Raw genomic sequence first — 18740 nt, 5'->3', positions numbered from 1 at the left:
TGAACCTCCTCTGAGCTCTTCCTCTCCCACCCTCCCCCCTCAGCCGTCCCTCTGATGGACTCATTTCTGATCCCGTCTCACTGCCAGTCAATATCAGAACATCTTCAGTTCAAGCTCTTTTTGTCAGCATCACTACCGTTGTGTTATCCTAACACCTCACCTCCTGTTTGAATGCAGTGAACTCATGTTTGAGTGCCAGAGATGCTCTTCGAGTTCCCGTTTCCTTCCTATCAGCTTAAAGCGTCTGACGGTGTCACAGTGCCACCTGGTGGAGCGCAGCCTGAGCTCGCCCATCTCACACTCATCACGTCAAAGAGCTTAAAAACCTTTATTGGAAACCATGTAGCAGCATTTCATTAAAAAACAAACAAAACAAATCATGTAGAGACATTTTTGGGATAAAAAGGTCAAAGTTCAAGACAGTCAACATTTAGCTTCTGAAGCCCGGCTGGTTCACCTGTCCATCAAGGTAGCCAAGCTACTGGTCCCCAAGCAGAACATGGCCACACTGTGCCCATTAAAAAGGAAAACGCACGCACGCACGCACGCACGCACGCACGCACGCACGCACACGCACACACACACACGCGCACGCAGTTCCCATCATGCTCAGCCCACTTTATAGCAGCACGTAGAGCCAAACACGACCCTAGAAATAGTTTGGGGGCAAATGAGGCCACTAATAGATTTAAGCGCGCACGCTCGCACTAAAGGTCTCCTCAGTTTGGCCTCTGCATAGAAAATAAAGGCGTGGTTGGACTTGATCCGAGCGTTCAGCAGCACCGCTAATAAAAAGCATGAAAACAAAGTCTCTTCTGCTCGCGCTCAGACCGGAGCTTAAGCACGTCCCCTTGGCGGTGACGCGTCTCCTCGCTGCTGTTTCCCTCCCTGGAATTAAAATTTTAATCTCAGCTGAAACTCAAATCCAACACGCCGAGCTTTCCTGTCCCGCCGGCGTCAGCAGCGCTCTGCTACTGGGGGGGCGGAGACTCCATGCTGGCTCTGATCTTAACCACGGTGGCCTCGCCTCGATCCGGCTCTTCGGTCTTCTCGCTGCTCAGGGGCGGAGTCAAGACGCCCGAGGGGACGGGGCAGCCGCCGTGACACTGCAGCTCCACCTCCTGGTAGGAGTACGCCTTTTCCTGTAACACAGCAGGAACACGCATGTGAAAAAGCACACGTTTGGACCTTTTTCCACATTTACTACATCCTGTCCCCATCGACACCTGCGGTACACGCCCAGGAGTCTACATAACTCCGCCCTCTATCTGCCACCTGCGATGACCGCTCAGGCCTCAACCTCGCTGCAACCCATGCTGGAAAAAACGACGTAAGTTTTCCTCGGCTCTCAGGAGGAAACGGAAACAATCCTGAGCAGTTTTCTGGATCCTGTCTTTAAAGTTTTTGTGTGAACATTTAATGTCATTTTTTTCAACCATTAAAGCGCCGATCGGTCATCGCCGCCGCGACGGAGTTCTTCTGCTTCGAGCTCGTTTAACCAGAGGTGGCAGCGCGTTTCACGTTTTTCTGCCGTCGTTCATCATTTTTACAAAATTGTTCTGTCTGAATTTCTGCTCTGATATTAACGCTTTGGGGGTCAACGCACACGTGGGCGTGTCCTAATCACACGACCAATGTAAGGCGACATGGAGATGCAGTGATCTATAGACAAGTTTTTAAACTTCCCCTTGTGGGACTAATAAAAATATCTCATCTTATGTCGAGAGGCCACGTAGATCCAGAGATGATAAAAAATCTCTGGATCTACGTCCCAGCCGTCTCCTCTGTCTTATAGTGGACAGAAACTATTTTTTGGAGCGGCACAAATACAAATAAAATTTGTGTGACTCTTATTTGATGCAGAACAGCTGGTTGTTCTGTAAATACTTTGAAATGGTTATAAAAAAATATGCTTGGCTGCATTTTTCGGTAAATGGCTGCAAAAAACTTTTTTATTTGCAAAACTTGTGCATAGTTTTTAAAACTTACAATTTTTGCATTTCAAGTTATGAAAATTATTCTTTAAACATGTTTGTGTTTGTTACAGTAAAAAATAAAACTCTGATTTTATGTTTGTCTGATTTCAGATCAGTTGTGTTAACACGATAAACTGAGACACGAGGTTGTCCTGAAAGAACGAAACCAAACAAGGCGAGAAGCCGTTTTGAAGGTGAAATAGTCAAAAACAGCCGATTGTGCCCCGGAGCGACAAACTTATCAATAAAGTTACAAACCGGTGACTGTGAGGGGAAATAAACAAACGCACGCACACACACACAGCTGTTGGACCTACCAGCCAGGTCACGTAGGGGGCGTGTGTCTGGATGTTGTGCATGTCATCCGCAGAGATTCCCGGGAACGTTTTCATCGGCGAGCTGCCGACCTCTCGCAGCGCCATCGCAAACGGCACCATCCACCTCACGCACTCCTCCACCTCCACCCTCTTCAGAGCTGCACGGACAGAAGGAGGAGGAGGTGAGTCGGGGTGGAGTCACACCAGCAGGGACAAACAGGAAGTGTGGAAAAGGATTTTTACCTGACACGTTCTCCACCAGCTCCAGGGACGAGAAGTGAAAGAGCGCCGAAGCAGCGAGAACGCCGTTAGAAAACTCGAGGCAGCGCACGTCCAGCATGCACAGGTCCAACAACTGAAAGCAGACGCACCATCAGAGACACTCGGCGGGAGACAGACGGTCCCACCTCAGCGAGAGACGCTCGTCTCCGAGCACATCGGCACAATTCATTTATGGTAACAGACGGCGTACCTCTGCGATGTGCGTGAAGGTGGCCTGCGGGTATCTGGGGAGGAGGAGCTCGTCCGCGTCCTTCAGGTAAGCCACCTGCATGTAAACATTGAGCCAGGACACGGGAGTCTGTGGGCTCAGGCTCCACTTCAGCTCCTAGAGAGAAGACGAGTCCACGTTAGACACCCAACACTCCCATCTGACGCAGGTTTAAGGGCTGCGATGACAGAATGACATCACTTCCTGTTGACATCACGAAATGATGCGTTCACAGCTTTGGCCGTTTGCTGGTTGTTGAAATAGTTTTGTGAGCTTTAACCTGAGATTCTGGCGAAATACATTTATATTTAAAATAGATCCAGGATTTAAGGAATCGAGATCACTTGATTCAAACTAAAATTGATCTTTTTAAACACAATGAGCATCATTAAACTGCTCAGATGGCTCCGCCCCTTCCTGAGCCCGGTTCTCCTTGAGGTTTCTTCCTGTTTTTCCTTCCCACTGTCACCAGGTGCTGGCTCATAGAGGACCGTCTGGCTGCTGGGGCTTCTCTGTACCTGACGGTATAAAGCACCTTTGACGCTGCATAAATCAAGCTGAATTAAATGGACCAAACAGTGAAATTGTCACCGAGTCTTCAGCTGAGAAACCAAAGGAAACCTGATGACGCCACAGAGGCCGTGTCTCACAGGTGAGGACACAGGTGTGCTCAGAGGTCGGTTAAGGCCGAGGCAGGTCGTGCGTTTTACCTTCATGACGATGATCTCCATGCTGAGGATCTCGTCTTCTGTGCAGGCCTCGTCTGTCACGTAGGCAAACTGGTGGACTTTGGGAGGATACATCTCCTGGGAGAGAAACATTTAAAGATAAGAAACGCAGCAGACACGCCGCAACAAAGCACCCGCACGGTACCGAAGAGCTCCGCCCTCCCCACCTCGACTTTGGCGGCAATGAACAGGCAGGTGATGCCGACGAGCTGCAGCGTGGATTTGAGGACGTTCCTCTGGGTGGCCATGAAGCGATCAAAGTAGTCCTGAGCGAGGTGGTACGTCTCCCTGTGCAGCCTATAGACCTCGCTCACCTGACACACACACACACACACACACACACACACACACACACACACTAAGGTGACTGCATCTTTACTGTTTATCCATAGATGAATGATTTCATGGTTTCCGGGACGCCGAGCTGCGTCTGCCGTGGATCGTCCACAGTAAAACCTGCAGCCTGGAGCTAAAGGTTAGCGTAAAGCTAAAATCTCACGTATAGACACACCTGAGATCAGGTGGTGCTGCAGGTTCACAGACTCAGTACTGACCTCCATGAGCCAGTCCAGGAGGATGGCCCTCATCTTGGGCTGCAGGTGTGGATGTTTGTCCATCATGTGGACGTCTCTGGTGTAGGACTTGTCCTTCTCCAGCATGTTGTTCCACACGGCGTCCTTACTGGCCCAGCTGACAGACACAGAGTCAAACAGATTGCTGACACGGGACAGGTACAGGTGACAGATTAAAGGAAAACACCCCCGACCACTGAGGGCTGAGCAGCCATCAGCACCACTCACCAGAGCGCGGGCAGTGGCGCGTGGTGCACGGGTGTCACACATGTGGTGTGGAAGCTGTAATGAGGAAAGCTGGCGTTGACCAGGGGCACGAGCGGGCACTCCTCCTGATCAGGCGTGGAGATCCACCTCTGCGGACTCACGCGATCAGCTGCAGGACTCCAGCCCGGCTGGGAGACAGGAAGAGCTCGGTTAGAGTCGAAAAAGGGTGGAGGAGGAACACACGCCTCCAAGACTGTGGGCGTGGAGTCGCTGCAGGTAATTAGACCCACCTCACACTCGCGCTGCTTCTTCTTCTTCGTCATCTCTGCTACCTCCTCATCCAGATCCGGTAAAACCTGAGGAACAAACTGGAGTTATCGTTCTCATGCTTTTGTTATTTGGAGGCGCCCCTCCTGTGGACCGCGCTTGGTGTCAGGTGATCAGCCTTCAAATCGTCTTCCTGGCAAAGCTAATAAGTTAGGGCTGGATCAGGTGACCGCTGACCTTCCACCTGTCGGCGGTGCCACGGGCTGCAGTTACAAAAAACCTGAGCTTAAAGACGCGCTCTGCGCCTCAGATGAAGGCCCACTGCTTCTGTCAGCTCTCCTCACTGTGGCTCTAATATGATGTCCAACATTGTTGGAACCCTGCGTGACCCTCTTTGTGACAAAACACATCAATGACCCACCCCAGCAGAGTGTGTGTGGGGGGGGGCCCTGCTGGACACTCACAATAGCAACATCTGCCTTCCTCTTCCTCGGTCGGACTGTGGTGTGTTTGGGGGCCTCGGCAGGAGCACTCTTCGCTTCTGTGTCTTCCCTGAAACAAGCAAAGCAAACAGCAGCTGTTAGCGAGCGCTGCCATGTCCACAATCAGCCGAACAAACCCGGGTTAGCACGGGTAAACGCTCACACGGTCCAGAAACAACAGGCTAGTTAGCCCGTGAGGCTAAAGCTCCTGGTGGCTCTTCCTGCGTGGGCCAAACTCACCGTGTTCCTCTCATTATAGTCGGGGCCGTGGAAGCGTCCGTGGGAGCAAACCTGTGGACGACAAACGACTTGAAATTTAGACTTAAACAGCCGTAAAAGTTCGACGTACAGCGGCCCCAACCCCCACTCCGAGCCGCCTTCCTCCCGACAAAGCCCGGCTCAGCCTGGCGCGGAGAGCGGGGCAGCAGGCCGCTTCCAAGTGCCCCCAAAGCCCCCCCACCGGACCTCGGAGACCCGGGAAACTGCCCCGACATCCACGCCACACCGAGCAAGGTTGGTCTGAGGCGGCCACGGGGCTCGGTTAACCGAAAACAGCGATATTTTACCGAGTCCGGCTGCACATCATGGCCGCCTGATGCGGACACGGAGCGGCCAACAAAGAGCCGAACCCCCGGGGGCTGTCCACGTCTGGACCGGAGACCGTGGGGGTTTAACGTGGGAGCCTGGGTCACATTACGCTGCAGGCAATCAAGCCCCAATTCTACTCACGCAAACTTTTAGCCAGCTGCAGAAACTCACCTCAAGTTCCTCCCTTGAAGTTCACCCTGCTCCGCCGAGAGCTCCAAAAGAAGGTTTAACCCCGCAGTGGGTTCTCCAGGTGTGTGCTCTCTGTCCTCCAGTGCTCTCCTGCTCGCGGTGCCCGGGATTCTGAGCTTAGGCCGGGCTAACTGCTCCGAGCTGGCGCCTCGCAGAGCGCAGATGAGCTCCACGTCAGGAGGCGTAGATTCCAGTTGGCGCTAAATCTCCACCCTCTGCGCCGCTTTACAGCCGCATTGAGCTGCGTCACCTCAGCCGCTCACCTGTGCAGGGCACGCGGCAGGTATGCTGGCTGAACTCTACGCGGATGGTCGCGAGCGTGAAGGAAACGGTGAGTTTTTAGTTTTGCCGGTAAAAATGGGGGCGTGAGTGCCGCGCTGACAGCTGCGAGGGGCGGATCTTCGCAGACCGGAAGCGCTCGGGCACCGCGTGGCTGTGTGTCAGATGTAAACAAAGGCAGAAGCGGCGCAGAAAGACGCGGAAAACGACGCAAAGCGGGCAGAATGACGCAGCAAGTGAGCGAGCGGGTTCCGTGCACGTTACCTTCAGTGTCTGTCACCGGGACCAGGCTGTGATTCAGCGGGAAAATGAAGCGTATCGCCTCCCACATGTCCACTGCGGGCTGCCGTACTCGAGCCAGTCGCCCCGCCTCCGACTGCAACGGAGTGACCCGCTCAGCCGCCTCCGGACTCCTCCCCGGGCTCCCAACTTCACCATTAAATCTGATAAAGTGGCAGGAGGCGAACCAACCTTTGACGTCAGCAAATCTGTGGCTGCTGGTCACGTGATCACATGACAGCGTCCTCACACGGTTGTTGCTGCAGGCTGAATATGATCATTCATTAGGTTTTAATAACCAGCTTATACAGGAAATGCAATAACGTCACATCGGTACCATCCTTCCTCCTGCTGCTGAGACATGACCCGTAACAGAGCTCAGCATCTGCATTTACAAACACAGCAGCACAGGTCAGGACAGTGGAGACTTCCACGATGATCCCTGTGCGCTGTGGGAAGCACCGAGGCTTCCTCGTGATTTACAGACAGCTCTGATCACAGGAGGAGAAATGGAGCAGGAGTAATCCTGAAGGAGGAGCCTGAGCAGTGCTGTGGAGGTGAGGAGGCAAGGTCACCAGTATGAAGCGTGAGGTCGAAGGGTGTCAGTGTGTACGCCCCGCAGGGTGGAGGTCAGAGGGGTGGAGGAAGGTACAGAAGGTGTGATCTGAGCGAGATATGACACTGTGAGGTGGTGTCAGGGAGGATGTAGCTGGGCAGTATCGGATGGTTGACTGCAGGGTGACTTTGGACATCAAGAAGAGCAAGTGAGTGAAGGAAGGATGCTGGGAAAGTAAAGCTGAGGGAAACTGCAGGGAGTGTCCTCTGGACAAAGGAAGGAGGACAAGGAGGCTTGGTGTGGACCCAAAGCAATGAACGGTGCACTAGAGAGGTGAAGAAGGCAGGGCGGAGCGGGTGGAGATGAATGTCAGGGGTGATTCGTGACGGAAGGGTAGCAGCACGAGACAAAGGGAAGGTTCAAAGACAGCAGTGAGCTCTGCTGTTTGGAGATGGCAGAGGATGAGCTGAAGATGTTCAGACGTTCACTGGGAGTGAGAAGGAGGAGTCCATCAGAGGAGCAGCTGAGAGGGTGAGATGGTTTGAGCATGTGCAGAGGAGCTGCCAGGTTGATGGAGCTGCCAGGTGCAGGACGACTGCTTTGAGTTTCCTGCGGTCGGCACGGAGCTTCGAGGTTTGCTGCTACATGAAGAATAGAAGTTTTAATAAGTGGGTGAAAGTGGAGGAAGGAGAGTCTGAGAGGAAACCCAGAGCCAGGTGAGTGCAGACAAACATTAATGGTTAAACTTCAGCTTCCTCAGAGAGCGTAAAAGTTAAATAGATGAAACACGTCCTGCTTCCTCCTGATTCACAGCCAGGAAACTTGTTCCAGAGATGATTGTGTTCGTATCTGCGGTGAAGCTGAAATACTCTTTTTGTTTGGTGAACAGAACAAAGTCGACCTTTGGTCAGTCACATGACCCCCTCCTGAGAACGACACAAACAGGTTTCATTCTGTGGCGTCTGCACAGAAAGAGAAGGATGAAGTTTTTGGGGCTGTTTGGGCGTCTAAAATCCGTCGTTATCGGAATGATTCACGTGAAAGCGTTGCCAGGTAACAGAGTCCACCTGTCGGCGTCCTCCAGGTTCAGGTGAAGTGTTTGGTCGTGGCAGGGGGAGGTCAGTAAGAGCACAGAGGTTTGCAAAATGTGGTTTCAGGGTGAGCTGGCGTCCAGCTTCGCGTGGGCCTGCGTGTCATCAAGACAACATCGCACATTCTGATTGGCTCAGATTTAGCTGATATGTGACATTTTCCTGCGTACGCTGCGCTCAGACATGAGCTTGATTAAGTCAGACGTGTAACATTTCAGCCTCGCACACCGGTGTGGTCGCCCTGTGACGGGGCAGTTGAACTTTATTTAACCAGGACAATGTGAGTCGAGATCAAACATCCCTTTTGCAGGCTGAGACTCGCAGCAGTACAGTCGGACCCTGAACCTCGGCCCCGTTCTCCTGTCCAAACAAGGCCTGCTCTCACTTTTTCTGCTGTCATGACCTTTGACCTTTCACACACTAACACGCACTTTGTGCACGCTCTGACCTTGGGGTAAACTTGCTGGGACGTCCACTCGTAGGAATATTTTGGGATTGTGTTAACACACCTGCAAACAGACCAAAGCTCTGCTTTTACAGAGGCGCTCACACCGCTGATGATCAGTTGGTCAATAACCTGCATCGATTAGCAGCAGCTGATAGTTTCTCACACGCTGCGTTTTGGTTTAGTGTTGAATAAATAAGGACACGCTGTAAATATGCGGTGTTTTGTTGTTCGTCCAGGTGATCATGGTTGTGTCCTGATGTGTCACCAGGTGTACTCGTGACTTTGAGTAGGAGGAGCTGCAGAGAAAAACATCACAGTTTGCGCTCGTATTCTTGTACATGCATGATGTGCACATCGGTGCCCACATCCTTAAGTGTTGAGGGTACTCTTTGAGACCCTTTATAACAGGCTCCTCCTCTTCCTCAGGTAGCCCACTGGGCTCCTTGAAAATGTCTAAAATCAGCGAGGCGGCGTGCCGGGAGGCAGCGATCTACAGAGACGCAGGGGTTGTACGTTTGTGCACGTTGTTTGCGTTCCTCACAGCTCTGCAGTCTGCACAGGCGAGGAGCTAACCGAACCTCCAATCCCGTCTTTCAGGATGGACTGATCGTTGAAAACATGCACGATGTGCCGTACTCTCTGAGCGCGGGCCCCGAGGTGAGCGCCTGCATGACCGCCGTCTGCTGCAGCGTTAGGGCCGCCTGTCCGTCCCTGCCTATAGGAGCGCAGATCCTGACTGCAGCCAATCAGCAGGCTCTGGCTGTGGCTCTGGCTTCAGGTTCAGTTGTTCGTTCAGTTCATGTTGATGTGTTTGGAAAGATGCAGGACGTGTGATCAGCACGGTGACGGCGCTGTGTGCTTCCAGGCCTGGACTTCATCAGGGCTGAGGGCTTCGTCTTTGCTCACGTGGCAGACGAAGGCCTCCTGAACGCCGGCGCCGGGGAGTTACTGCGGTACCGCAAACAGATCGGAGCTGAGCACGTGCAGATCTTCACCGACATCAAGAAGAAGCACAGGTGAGGTCACCTGCTGTGCAGTTATAGTAAAGAATGAAGTACTCAGTGATGCAAGAAGACGTGAAAACACTTCCTGTGTCTGAGTACAGCTGCAGATAATCAGGATGAGCGGCCGGCCAACAGTCATTCATGCCTGTCACAGCTGAGCTTTCAGGCACTGGGACGTGAATGGGGCCAGCCTGGGCCAGAGAGGTGTTAAAATGTGTGTCAGCACCTTGGCGAGCTCTTAGGCCGTCCTGGATGTTGCCTGGACCTGCGGCTTTCATGTTGATGGTGCCCTGTGGTGTCCTTCTGGTGTCTACTGCAGACACACTGAAGGGCAGCTCACCTGCTGCTGTGGGAGGAGCATCCACCTCACTGAGCAGCAAATCATGAAACTTTCACACAAGGTTTGCTTTTTATTACAGTGCAAAGCACTTATCATCTCCAGTGTGTAACATCCACACATGCCTCTGTGTGTGTGTGTGTGTGTGTGTGTGTGTGTGTGTGTGTGTGTGTGTGTGTGTGGCGGTGACCAGCTCTCACGCCCTGACGTCAGACGTGAGCGTCGCAGAGACGGCGCGTGCTGCTGAGTTCTTCCTCTCAGACGGCGTCATCATCACAGGAGCAGCCACAGGACTGCAGGCCGACCCCGAGGAGCTCCGAGGTCCCGCCCCTGCCGCGCACACGCACACTCTGTCCAGATGTTAGCCTGACTCTCGTCACTCACTGCATTTTATCACTTTATCGTCTACAATCAGACTCCTAGCAGCTTCTCGTCACTGCTGAGATTAACGCTGCAGAATATAAAAAGGAGACATTACAAGGATTTTTATTTTGAAATTAAAATCTAAAGTTAAAATCTCAGGTCAGGTGACTCCTGTTAGAGCTGCAGAAAGGATTCACCTGCATGCAGCACAGAAACAGCTGATTGGCTCTGCAGGGTTCAGGTGTGTCTTCATCAGCTGTGCTGCGTGGGTGGATGCACACTTCATTTTATTCTCAGAACAGTATTTCACAACATATCAGACATTTTTTTAAGCCCCCTCACCTCAGGTCCTCCTGCTTTTACCCCGTTTGTCCAGAAGAGGTCCCCCTCACCCCGAGGGAGAGAGGGCCGCGGGTCGCACTCGAACCACTGAGCTAAACCGGCGCCCAAAGAGTCTGAATTTTAAATGTCACACTCACAGCAGGGGGTCAAGCCCACCTGAGCTGTTTGTGGGAGATAAATCCACTCGTTTTTCCCTCTGTGTCTTTAAGTGATCAGAGTAGAAAAGAACCAGTCCATTTCCTATCGAAAGCTTAGAAATGAAAGTCATGGCTCCACCGACATTCACTGAGATAAACCCAGAGCTATTCCTGCCCTCAGGTGTTACTGATGAGTGCCGTGTTTTTGTGCTTCCTCATCTGTAGGTCCATTTCCTGTTTAAAACATTTAAGCAATCAGCGTTGAGGTGCTGCTCTGCAGTAATCAGTCAGTAAGGTTTGCATCAGCTCAGGTTACTGAGTCTGAACTCTGCACCGCGTCCTCGCAGCAGCAGCCAGGATATTTATAGCAGCCGGACACTCAACCCTGTAAACAGTCTGAGTGCTGTACATGCCACTGCTGCGCGCACACACACACACACAGGTGCTGGTCATGTTCAGACACCAGGTCACGCGTGTGAGCGGAGGTTCACTGAGTGCAGCTCTGCAGGTGGTGAAGGCGTCTGAAGCGTATTTTCTATTCTGTCACACTCTAATGTGTCAGTCTTATATCTGCCACACCCCTCTGTGCACAGGCAGGAGACTCTGGCAGGTCAGAGAGGGCACGCCTCAGGTGAGCAAAGTCATTATGAAGCCAGAGAATATGCATGCAGTCAGCCTGTTTGCACACACACTGTCCTGCACCGACCCAAAGGTCCTGCGCAGCATGCAGCAGATGCCTTTGAGCTCCAAGGAGTTAGCGCTCGGTGATGATGTTTATATAGCAGAGGCTGCTCCAGGCGAGATAAACAAACCACGCATGCTAGCAGCGGCTGCGTTTTAGTTAGCAATGCTTCGACCCAAGGTCCAAACAGCTGACAGTAAACGAGGCAAACGTATCAGAGACAGGGCCCAAAGACCAGGTCCAAAGTCCAGAACAGAGTCCCAACACGGACCCAGGAAAACACTCTGACTGTGTCAGGGAACAGAAGGATCATCAGAGTGGGAACAGGTGTGACCAGGTGAGACTAATCAGGGTGGGTCACATATCGACTGAGAGGCAGGAAGTAGCACCACAGCAGCCCTCACCCCGACGCCTCTCTGTGCTGAGTCCAGCCTGCAGTGCGTTTAGTAGCGATCTACTAGATTCCTTTGTAATATTCAGAGGTTTAAATGAAATCTAAATGATCTAATTCAAATTCTAAAGCTCGTTGCTCACAGCCTCAGGTGGACTTCAGGGTTTGTAAGTCTGGAGGGTTGAGATGCGTTCGTGTGCTGCTGGACGGTGGGAAACGAAGCTTTCGACTGCTGACGTGTTCTTAAATAGAAATTCATTAAAGTGATTTTTTCTGTTTTTCCAGACGTTTCCCAGTCTGTGGGAATCCCCGTGCTGATTGGCTCAGGAGTGACCTATGACAATGTCGAGAGCTACCTGGATGCAAACGCGATGATAGTGGGCTCCCACTTTAAGCTGGGCGGGCACTGGGCCAACGAGGTGGACCCGCAGCAGGTGAAGAGGTTCATGGGGAAAATCCGGAAGCTCCGGCAGTGAACGAGCCCACCATGAAGACACGCAGACCGCAGCTTTAGAAAATCTCAAAAACTTTATTTTGCTTTTTTAAAACATTTTATAAATACACACAAATAAAAATTTAAATTTCACATTTGTGTCAAATAAAAAGTAGAAAAGCAGCAGGAACGCTGCAAAGGTCAAGAGGTCAACTCATCACACACTTTAACACGCAGAAGAAGAAGAGCGAAGCCGCCAAAATGACAGATTTGAACACGGCGACAGAGCACGAAGCTCTGACATCATCCACATTAATCTGAGCAGTGACTGTTCTGCCGCGCGGCGCTCGCCCTGCTGACAATAAAGTTTACAGAAGAATGAAAAACGTGTGGTTCTTTCAGCTGTTTGATTACTGCACAGGAAGTGGTGAATGTCACGTGATGTAACGGCGAGGTGAAGCCTGAGCGGCGCCGATATCGGAGTCAGTAGTTGTAGAGACGCTGGCAGGGCTGCTTGAAGTGTCCGTAGCGCCGCTCTGCAGGGCAGAAGCGTGTCTTGGTGAGGTTCTGCCTGTGAAGGGCGCCACGGCTCAGCTTCCTGCCTTCAGCACGGCTCCTGCCACGCTGCGCCGCCGGCAGCTGGATGTTGTACAGCAGAGGAAGCCCCCAGGCGGCGAGACGCCAGGATACATGCCGCCTTACCGCCACAGGCCTGGAGAGACACACAGGAAGCCACATTATAAACCACGCCCACCTGCCCTGCTGTCTTCTTCTGTGTTTGTAAAACTGGTTTCAGATTATCTGAATGAAAGCATCGTCAGCATCATAACCTTGAGGTTTCCTCTTCATCAGAGCCCGGCTCCTCCTCCTCGGCTCCACCCACCCCGCGTCTCATCTGGTAGACGGACATGCTCGGGTGTTCGATCAGCAGGTTCTCGAGGAGGTCCCCGTCTGGAGCCGACAGAAGCCCGTCCTCTGCACGAGGACCAGAGATGTTTAGAAGCATCGGCGCTGCAGCGTGTACACCTGAAGCAGGTTGACTTTCTCACCTGGCAGGTTAACGATGACCCAGCCCTCGTCCTCGAACTCCCGCAGCGTCTCGTGTTCTTCTCCTGCTGACTCCTGGTCCTCGCTGGCATTCCCGATAAGCTGAGCAAGAATCTTTCCGATCATCCCGACGTTTCTGACAGCACCTGTGGATAAAGAGCAGCACACAGGTGAGATCATCACAGGTAAAAAGCTTCCCTCATGACGCCGAGGCCTCAGAAACCTGAGCAGCTCGAACCCAGGTGATGTTCCACAAAGACAGGAAGCCGGGTCGTGACCTTTCACCTCCTGTTTCCACATTACTGCTCAACTGCAGTTTGTAAGATCTTAAAATAATAAAACTTGATTTTCTATTAAACTGAGAACCGTTATTCCTGTGTGTGTTTGTCCTGCTCACATGTTGACTGCAGCTTCGCTTCATCACGTGACCCTCAGCTTCATCGTGTTTACAGAAACATCTGCGCGTGAAACGCAACAGAAGTGCACGCACTCACTAACAGACACGCGCCTCTGTGCGTGCGTGTGTGTGAGAAACAGACCTCGGCAGGACTCCGTGTACCTCCAGCTGGAACAAGCACCCCTGCCCGTGCTCAGGTACGGCGGAACAGAGACTCTAACACTAACCGCGTGCAGGTCAAAGGTCACGCGTGGGTGTAACTAAAGATTCAGACCCACCTGCTCCGATAAGTCGATGTTTTTGCTGCTCTGAAGCTTCCGGTTCTCTCTGTGCTTGTTTTCATCCACAGGTTGTTTATCTCACACAGGCTCCTCCCCCGCCGCCTCAAACGTCACCAAAATCCACCCAATCAGGCGGAGCGTATCTCACTGCATCACACGTAAACAAACAAAGCCCCGCCCCCTGCCCCGATCCTCGCACTGAGCCGAGTTCAGCCGGGCAGACCCGGCAGGCCTGAGGTCACTCCTCAGCGTACCGGTCAGGGTCAGAGGTCACCGGAAGCAGGTTATCAGCTCGCTGGGTTAACCCGCGCGCTCAGCGATCTGGAGCTCAGCAATCACAAACACGGATGAGGGTAACGTCTTTGTGGCAGTGTGACGCAACAGGAAGTAAAAATAGGAAGAAAGCGTGAAATAAAGATGCAAATAGCATAAATGTAAACATGTCAGTGATGGACGCGGAGGCTGCTCCAGCTCGCTGTGCCGGTGCTTGGACCGCGCTCTGTTTCTCTTTATGAAACGGTGATATTAGGATGCGAGGAGGTTAAATAGTCCCTCCGCTCTCAGACAGGAAACAAGACAAACAGGATTCAGACGCAGGATCAGATATGAATGTTTGTCACAGCTACAAGGTCCCGAGTCCCACAATCACCCCACTCGGGGCGTGTGTGGGACGCAGCTTCAATGAAACAAACGCTTCACATATTAAAACAAAGGGGGCGGCGCCTCCTGGTGGCAGCCGCAGGTGCTGCAGGTGAGGACAGCGAGGTCCGATTTACTTCATTTTTCTTCCATTCAGCAGAAGAAGAAGAAGTGAGTCAAACATAAAACACAGAGACGTCCTCTGGTCTGAAGTTCGGTAACGTCCGACCAAACAAACAGCCGAAGGAGGTAAAAGCTAAACAGAATGAATACAATAAGAACAACAAGCAGATAATTAAATATAATATTTAATAAAGTAAAATGTGAAGGACAGAGCGAAGTGCACAACAATTTAAAACAATATACGAGCAACACAATGAACAATATACCACAATATCAAAACAATCTAAATCCTTATATACAGAAACGAACACAGCGCGCTGCAGGATGCTGGGAATGAACCGAGCTGACTTTCAAAACACGAAGAAAGAATTTAGTTCTTTTTTCTTTTTAATTCAAGCGACGTAGCGAGCTGCAGCGACCAATCAGAACTCTCCGTGTAGAAACTTTGTTTGAAGTTTCTCCGGTCTCCGGCTTGTTTAGTGCGCATGTGCTCTTTGAGCGCATCAAACTTTGTGCGCATGCGTTCGTTAAACAAAAGTAGAGTGAAAGTAGAGCGTGAGTGTTTTAACTTGAGTTCCTGAGCGCACCGGACCATCTTCTCTCCGTTTCTCCGGTTGTGTTCAGCGAAGAAGAATCAAACAGGCTCGTTTGTTTCCTCCTTCATTGATCTGCAGAGCCGGAAGTTGTCTACAGTTTGCGGACAGTGACGGACTGAAGGTAAGCAGAATGTGTCCCGATCAGCTGTGTGACCTTTGACCTCTTCAGCCTCACACAGAGAGGGGAACGAGTCTGAGTGGTCGGTAAAAAAAAAGTCCCGAGTTCGCAGTTGAATCCAACCGGTTCAGATTATCCGACTCTGTGAGTCAGACAGAGCAGCTGATGTTCACGTCCTGACTCTGTAGTTACTTCTTGTTTGCCGGTGTGCTACACCTGTCACTGCCGAGCCCGTCCCACCAAACTCCGCTCAGAAACCGTCTAATTTAAGTCCAACTGCTGTAATTGTGCCCGACGCGTTTACACGGAGCCTGTCCTGAATCCGGAGCTCTGACAGCCCCCCTAAGAAACACGAAAGCTAACGCAGCAGGGCCGTGGATGTGGTTTATTCGAGTAATTATAATGATTATAGGCCGTCTGATGGTTTCAGGCTGCGTTGGAAAGTAAAAGTGAAACCAAGCTGTGGTCCTTTCCGTGCCTCAGGCATGTGTGTGACAGTTTTATGCAAACAGGCTGAAGGTGGATGACACTCTGCTCTTTGAATCTCACTTTTCTTTGTTACATGTCACAGTCAGCAGCTGATGGAAAACTGAAACTGGTTTTTATTTTAGGGTCAGACGTGCTGCTTCCACTTTTGTGTCTGTGCTGCATTTCTACTGTATGTTATTTCTATTCATGCGTCATCATACAGCTGCACATTTGGCACAGGTGGATGCTGGGAAAGGTGGAGGCGGAGCAGAAGGAAGAGAAGGAGATGCGAGAAAAATCGCAACCGCTGAGCAGCGTAGGCTCGGGTTGGGTGGTTGGTGTGGTCGCAGATAGACACGGAGTCAGTACACACGTGACCTCGTGTCGCACACGCGTGTGTTACTGTGACACGCTGTGTGTGACGTTAGTCACCGCTGCCTCTCTCACGGAGCTCACACACTGTTGCATCAATGATGCAGCAACCACAGAAATGCGATTAAAGATGTGACAGCTGCGACACGCTAACAGCAGATTTACCTGTGAAACTGACGCTGGCAGCTCGCCTGTCCCAGGTGTGCGTCGCTGTGTAAGGAATAACCACTTACACTCCTCTTCATTTTTGAACCTTGTTTTCAGGAAAGACACCACGTGGAGTCGCAGAGATGCCCGCCCGGATGGACGACGTCATGCGTTTGTGCTGTGAAGTGTCGGCTCACGAGGAGATCAAGGTCGCCGTGAAGAACTCCACCAAAGGGGCGATGGTGGCGGGAGGATCTGCGTTTGTGGGCGGGCTGCTCGGTGGACCTCCGGGGATCGCTGTCGGTAAGTAGAAGAAGGAGGAATTAAATCTGCTGATTCAGCAGAAGGAGATAAAAAGACATAAAAGGAAACAGAGGAGGACGCTGGGTTTGAGTTTGTCGGTTTAAACCTGACTGTGGACTAGGCCGCGTGTTTGCCACAGCTGTCAGAGTAATAACACGCTCTGAGGATTTGTGCTTTTTGTGGTAGAAGGCAGTAAACACGAGCAGGTTCGAGTCCTCTGCAGTAACTGCAGGTAAGAAGACGTTTGGAGGCTTTAGTTGCTGCAGTGATCGTCACGCGGGCAGCCTCAGTAACCTGGACCAGCAAAGTCCTCCCCACACAGCAGCCATCTTGAAAGGCCTCTGGCGTTATGTAAATCGCTTTGTGGCCGACAGGAGAGTTAAAGCACGCCTGTGTGAACGAACAGGTAAAGGCAGAGCCGTTTCACATGAGCGAGTTTACCTGATTCACTGTGTGACGATTATTTTTAGCCACACGCTGAATTTAGTCGTTTGCATTGATGGAAACACAGACGCACTTTGGTCACCAAAGTTTGTAAATCTGGTAACTTGAGAACGAGGCGACGCAGAGTTTAAAGTTCACAGCACGGTGCGTGTACTAACATCTCATTTGATAAGAGGTCAAGGTCAGAGGTCAAGTTTTCTGAAACTCTGGCGAAGCCCATAATTCAACAAGGGAGTCACAAGTTTGTCCACCAGGAGGCTTTATGTCCTCACAGGTGCTCACATGCATGGCCTGAAAGCACACGCCTTAACACGCTCTGATCTTTTCCATAATAGATATATATAATCAATCAATAAATGTATTGATGTGAACAGCCTGTGTTTAAAGCTTTAGACGTTTAAAGTTGGACGTGGCTGACCTCGGCCACAGCTGTTACTTAAGCTTGTTTACGCCTGTGTGTGCGCCTCTGACGCGCTGGTGTTCTTCTTCTGCGTCTCTGTCAGGCGGCGCCGTCGGCGGTCTCCTGGGCAGCTGGCTGACCAGCGGGCAGTTCAGACCTCTGCCTCAGATCCTGATGGAGCTGCCTCCCCCGCAGCAGAGGCAGCTCTACGAGTCCATCACGGCCGTCTTGGGGAACCTGGACTGGACGGACGCGGCCCAGCTCGTCTCGCTCGTGATGGGGAACTCCACCCTCCAGCAGCAGGTCGCCGCTGCCTTAATTAGCTACGTCACCAAGGAGCTGAGAGCGGAGGTGCGCTACAAGGACTGAGGGATGGTTCCACGTGGACCTGACCTTTGAACTGAATCACGGACGTCTGCAGCTCACACAGACGAAGTTCTCAGTAATGTTTGTGCAGCACTGATGTCTTTGTTACTTTGGCTTTTTTAATCCCTGAATGGGACCAGCGTGTAATTTAATCTGGATTAGAAAATCTGCTCATTCGCACACTCTGCATCAGGGTCTTTTTAGAGTGCTCCTGCTCTCAGCTTTCAAGCTTTTCATTCAATATTTGTTCAGCAGCTTTGATGACTGACAGCTCAGCGACGACCTCAGCTGGTACGCTGTAAAATGATTACTCCCCCCGAAGGCCGAGGGCTGGTACTACACCTCTGATGTTTTTTATCATGTTTTTACTGCAGCGTGTTATGACATCATTGTGACACTGCAGGACGTTGCATTGGACAAATAAAAACTGTGTTGTACAGCTCTCTGCGTCGCCTGTCACACAACGCATTTCTCATACTACTTATTTAATCTGTCTCTCTTCCACAGCATGTCTTTATCCTGTCTTCCTTCTCTCACTCCAACCAATCACAGCAGATGCCCCGCCCCTCCCTGAGCCTGGTTCTGCTGGAGGTTTCTTCCTGTTAAAAGGGAGTTTTTCCTTCCCACTGTTGCCAAAGTGCTGCTCATAGGGGGTCATATGATTGTTGAGTTTCTCTGTGTGAATGATTGTAGGGTCGACCTGACAGTGTAAAGCAGCTTGAGGCGACTGTTGTTGTGATCTGTATAAATAAAATTGAATTGAAAGGTCAACATTGACCTTGGGCTTAGCCAACCTTGGTACTCGTGTCTGTCGAGGAAGACCTGGTATGTTGTTGTGAAATTTGATGAATCTATAAAAAATTGTGGGCAATATAAAGTTT

General features: G+C 51.4%; 4 protein-coding genes across 10 annotated transcripts; 2 read left to right on the top strand and 2 right to left on the bottom strand.

Moving 5' to 3' along the window:
- Window positions 1-309: 309 nt before the first annotated feature.
- ccne1 (cyclin E1) lies at window positions 310-6132 on the bottom strand. 2 transcript variants are annotated; one of them, XM_005726423.2, is made up of 12 exons: window positions 5799-6132; window positions 5280-5330; window positions 5022-5109; window positions 4581-4646; window positions 4312-4478; window positions 4066-4201; window positions 3679-3825; window positions 3494-3589; window positions 2766-2900; window positions 2537-2648; window positions 2294-2451; window positions 310-1142 (listed from the first exon to the last, which is right to left on the bottom strand). In XM_005726423.2, exons 2-12 carry the CDS (start codon window positions 5291-5293, stop codon window positions 972-974), a joined length of 1290 nt encoding a protein of 429 aa, XP_005726480.1. In that variant the 5' UTR covers window positions 5294-5330; window positions 5799-6132; the 3' UTR covers window positions 310-971. The 2 variants fall into 2 exon arrangements, with proteins under 2 accessions (XP_005726480.1, XP_005726479.1); XM_005726422.2 differs by lacking the exon at window positions 5799-6132 and adding an exon at window positions 5606-5787.
- Window positions 6090-12291, top strand: LOC102202938 (uncharacterized protein F13E9.13, mitochondrial). Of its 3 annotated transcripts, none has more exons than XM_005726425.2 (5): window positions 6090-6147; window positions 9067-9247; window positions 9335-9485; window positions 10004-10131; window positions 12011-12291. In XM_005726425.2, the coding sequence occupies exons 1-5, from the start codon at window positions 6124-6126 to the stop codon at window positions 12199-12201; spliced, it is 675 nt and encodes a 224-aa protein (XP_005726482.1). In that variant the 5' UTR covers window positions 6090-6123; the 3' UTR covers window positions 12202-12291. The 3 variants fall into 3 exon arrangements, with proteins under 3 accessions (XP_005726482.1, XP_005726483.1, XP_005726481.1); XM_005726426.2 differs by lacking the exon at window positions 6090-6147 and adding an exon at window positions 6430-7646; XM_005726424.1 differs by lacking the exon at window positions 6090-6147 and adding an exon at window positions 8170-8978.
- A 3-nt stretch (window positions 12292-12294) lies between these two features.
- LOC102201299 (tumor protein p53-inducible nuclear protein 1) lies at window positions 12295-14035 on the bottom strand. Of its 2 annotated transcripts, none has more exons than XM_005726417.2 (4): window positions 13881-14035; window positions 13208-13351; window positions 12989-13133; window positions 12295-12870 (listed from the first exon to the last, which is right to left on the bottom strand). In XM_005726417.2, exons 2-4 carry the CDS (start codon window positions 13329-13331, stop codon window positions 12642-12644), a joined length of 498 nt encoding a protein of 165 aa, XP_005726474.1. In that variant the 5' UTR covers window positions 13332-13351; window positions 13881-14035; the 3' UTR covers window positions 12295-12641. The 2 variants fall into 2 exon arrangements, with proteins under 2 accessions (XP_005726474.1, XP_005726475.1); XM_005726418.2 differs by lacking the exon at window positions 13881-14035 and adding an exon at window positions 13603-13671.
- On the top strand, window positions 13744-18301 carry LOC102201791 (protein C19orf12 homolog). Of its 3 annotated transcripts, none has more exons than XM_005726420.1 (3): window positions 13744-13799; window positions 16464-16649; window positions 17597-18301. In XM_005726420.1, the coding sequence occupies exons 2-3, from the start codon at window positions 16490-16492 to the stop codon at window positions 17860-17862; spliced, it is 426 nt and encodes a 141-aa protein (XP_005726477.1). In that variant the 5' UTR covers window positions 13744-13799; window positions 16464-16489; the 3' UTR covers window positions 17863-18301. The 3 variants fall into 3 exon arrangements, with proteins under 3 accessions (XP_005726477.1, XP_005726478.1, XP_005726476.1); XM_005726421.2 differs by lacking the exon at window positions 13744-13799 and adding an exon at window positions 14720-14771; XM_005726419.1 differs by lacking the exon at window positions 13744-13799 and adding an exon at window positions 14839-15362.
- The last annotated feature ends 439 nt before the right edge of the window (window positions 18302-18740 follow it).

This window comes from Pundamilia nyererei, unplaced genomic scaffold (assembly GCF_000239375.1).
Source record: "Pundamilia nyererei isolate P.nyererei 1_Seehausen unplaced genomic scaffold, PunNye1.0 scaffold00019, whole genome shotgun sequence".
NCBI lineage: Eukaryota > Metazoa > Chordata > Actinopteri > Cichliformes > Cichlidae > Pundamilia > Pundamilia nyererei.
Note: the sequence above shows the minus strand (reverse complement) of the source record. Positions and strands in the feature narration are given on the sequence as shown.

Bases quoted from the DNA above. Each gene is read 5' to 3' on its own strand.
- LOC102202938 (XM_005726424.1), top strand. From the start codon at position 8,919: ATGTCTAAAATCAGCGAGGCGGCGTGCCGGGAGGCAGCGATCTACAGA. The intron at 8,979-9,066 runs GTACGTTTGTGC...CCCGTCTTTCAG, and splicing joins TCTACAGAGACGCAGGGGTT to GATGGACTGATCGTTGAAAA. The intron at 9,248-9,334 runs GTTCAGTTGTTC...GTGTGCTTCCAG, and splicing joins GGCTGTGGCTCTGGCTTCAG to GCCTGGACTTCATCAGGGCT.
- LOC102201299 (XM_005726417.2), bottom strand. From the start codon at position 13,331: ATGATCGGAAAGATTCTTGCTCAGCTTATCGGGAATGCCAGCGAGGAC. The intron at 13,134-13,207 runs GTGAGAAAGTCA...GTCCTCGTGCAG, and splicing joins GGTCATCGTTAACCTGCCAG to AGGACGGGCTTCTGTCGGCT. The intron at 12,871-12,988 runs GTTATGATGCTG...GTGTCTCTCCAG, and splicing joins GATGAAGAGGAAACCTCAAG to GCCTGTGGCGGTAAGGCGGC.
- LOC102201791 (XM_005726420.1), top strand. From the start codon at position 16,490: ATGCCCGCCCGGATGGACGACGTCATGCGTTTGTGCTGTGAAGTGTCG. The intron at 16,650-17,596 runs GTAAGTAGAAGA...CGTCTCTGTCAG, and splicing joins ACCTCCGGGGATCGCTGTCG to GCGGCGCCGTCGGCGGTCTC.
- ccne1 (XM_005726422.2), bottom strand. From the start codon at position 5,625: ATGATGTGCAGCCGGACTCG. The intron at 5,331-5,605 runs GTAAAATATCGC...TGTCGTCCACAG, and splicing joins ATGATGTGCAGCCGGACTCG to GTTTGCTCCCACGGACGCTT. The intron at 3,826-4,065 runs GTCAGTACTGAG...TGTGTGTGTCAG, and splicing joins TCCTGGACTGGCTCATGGAG to GTGAGCGAGGTCTATAGGCT.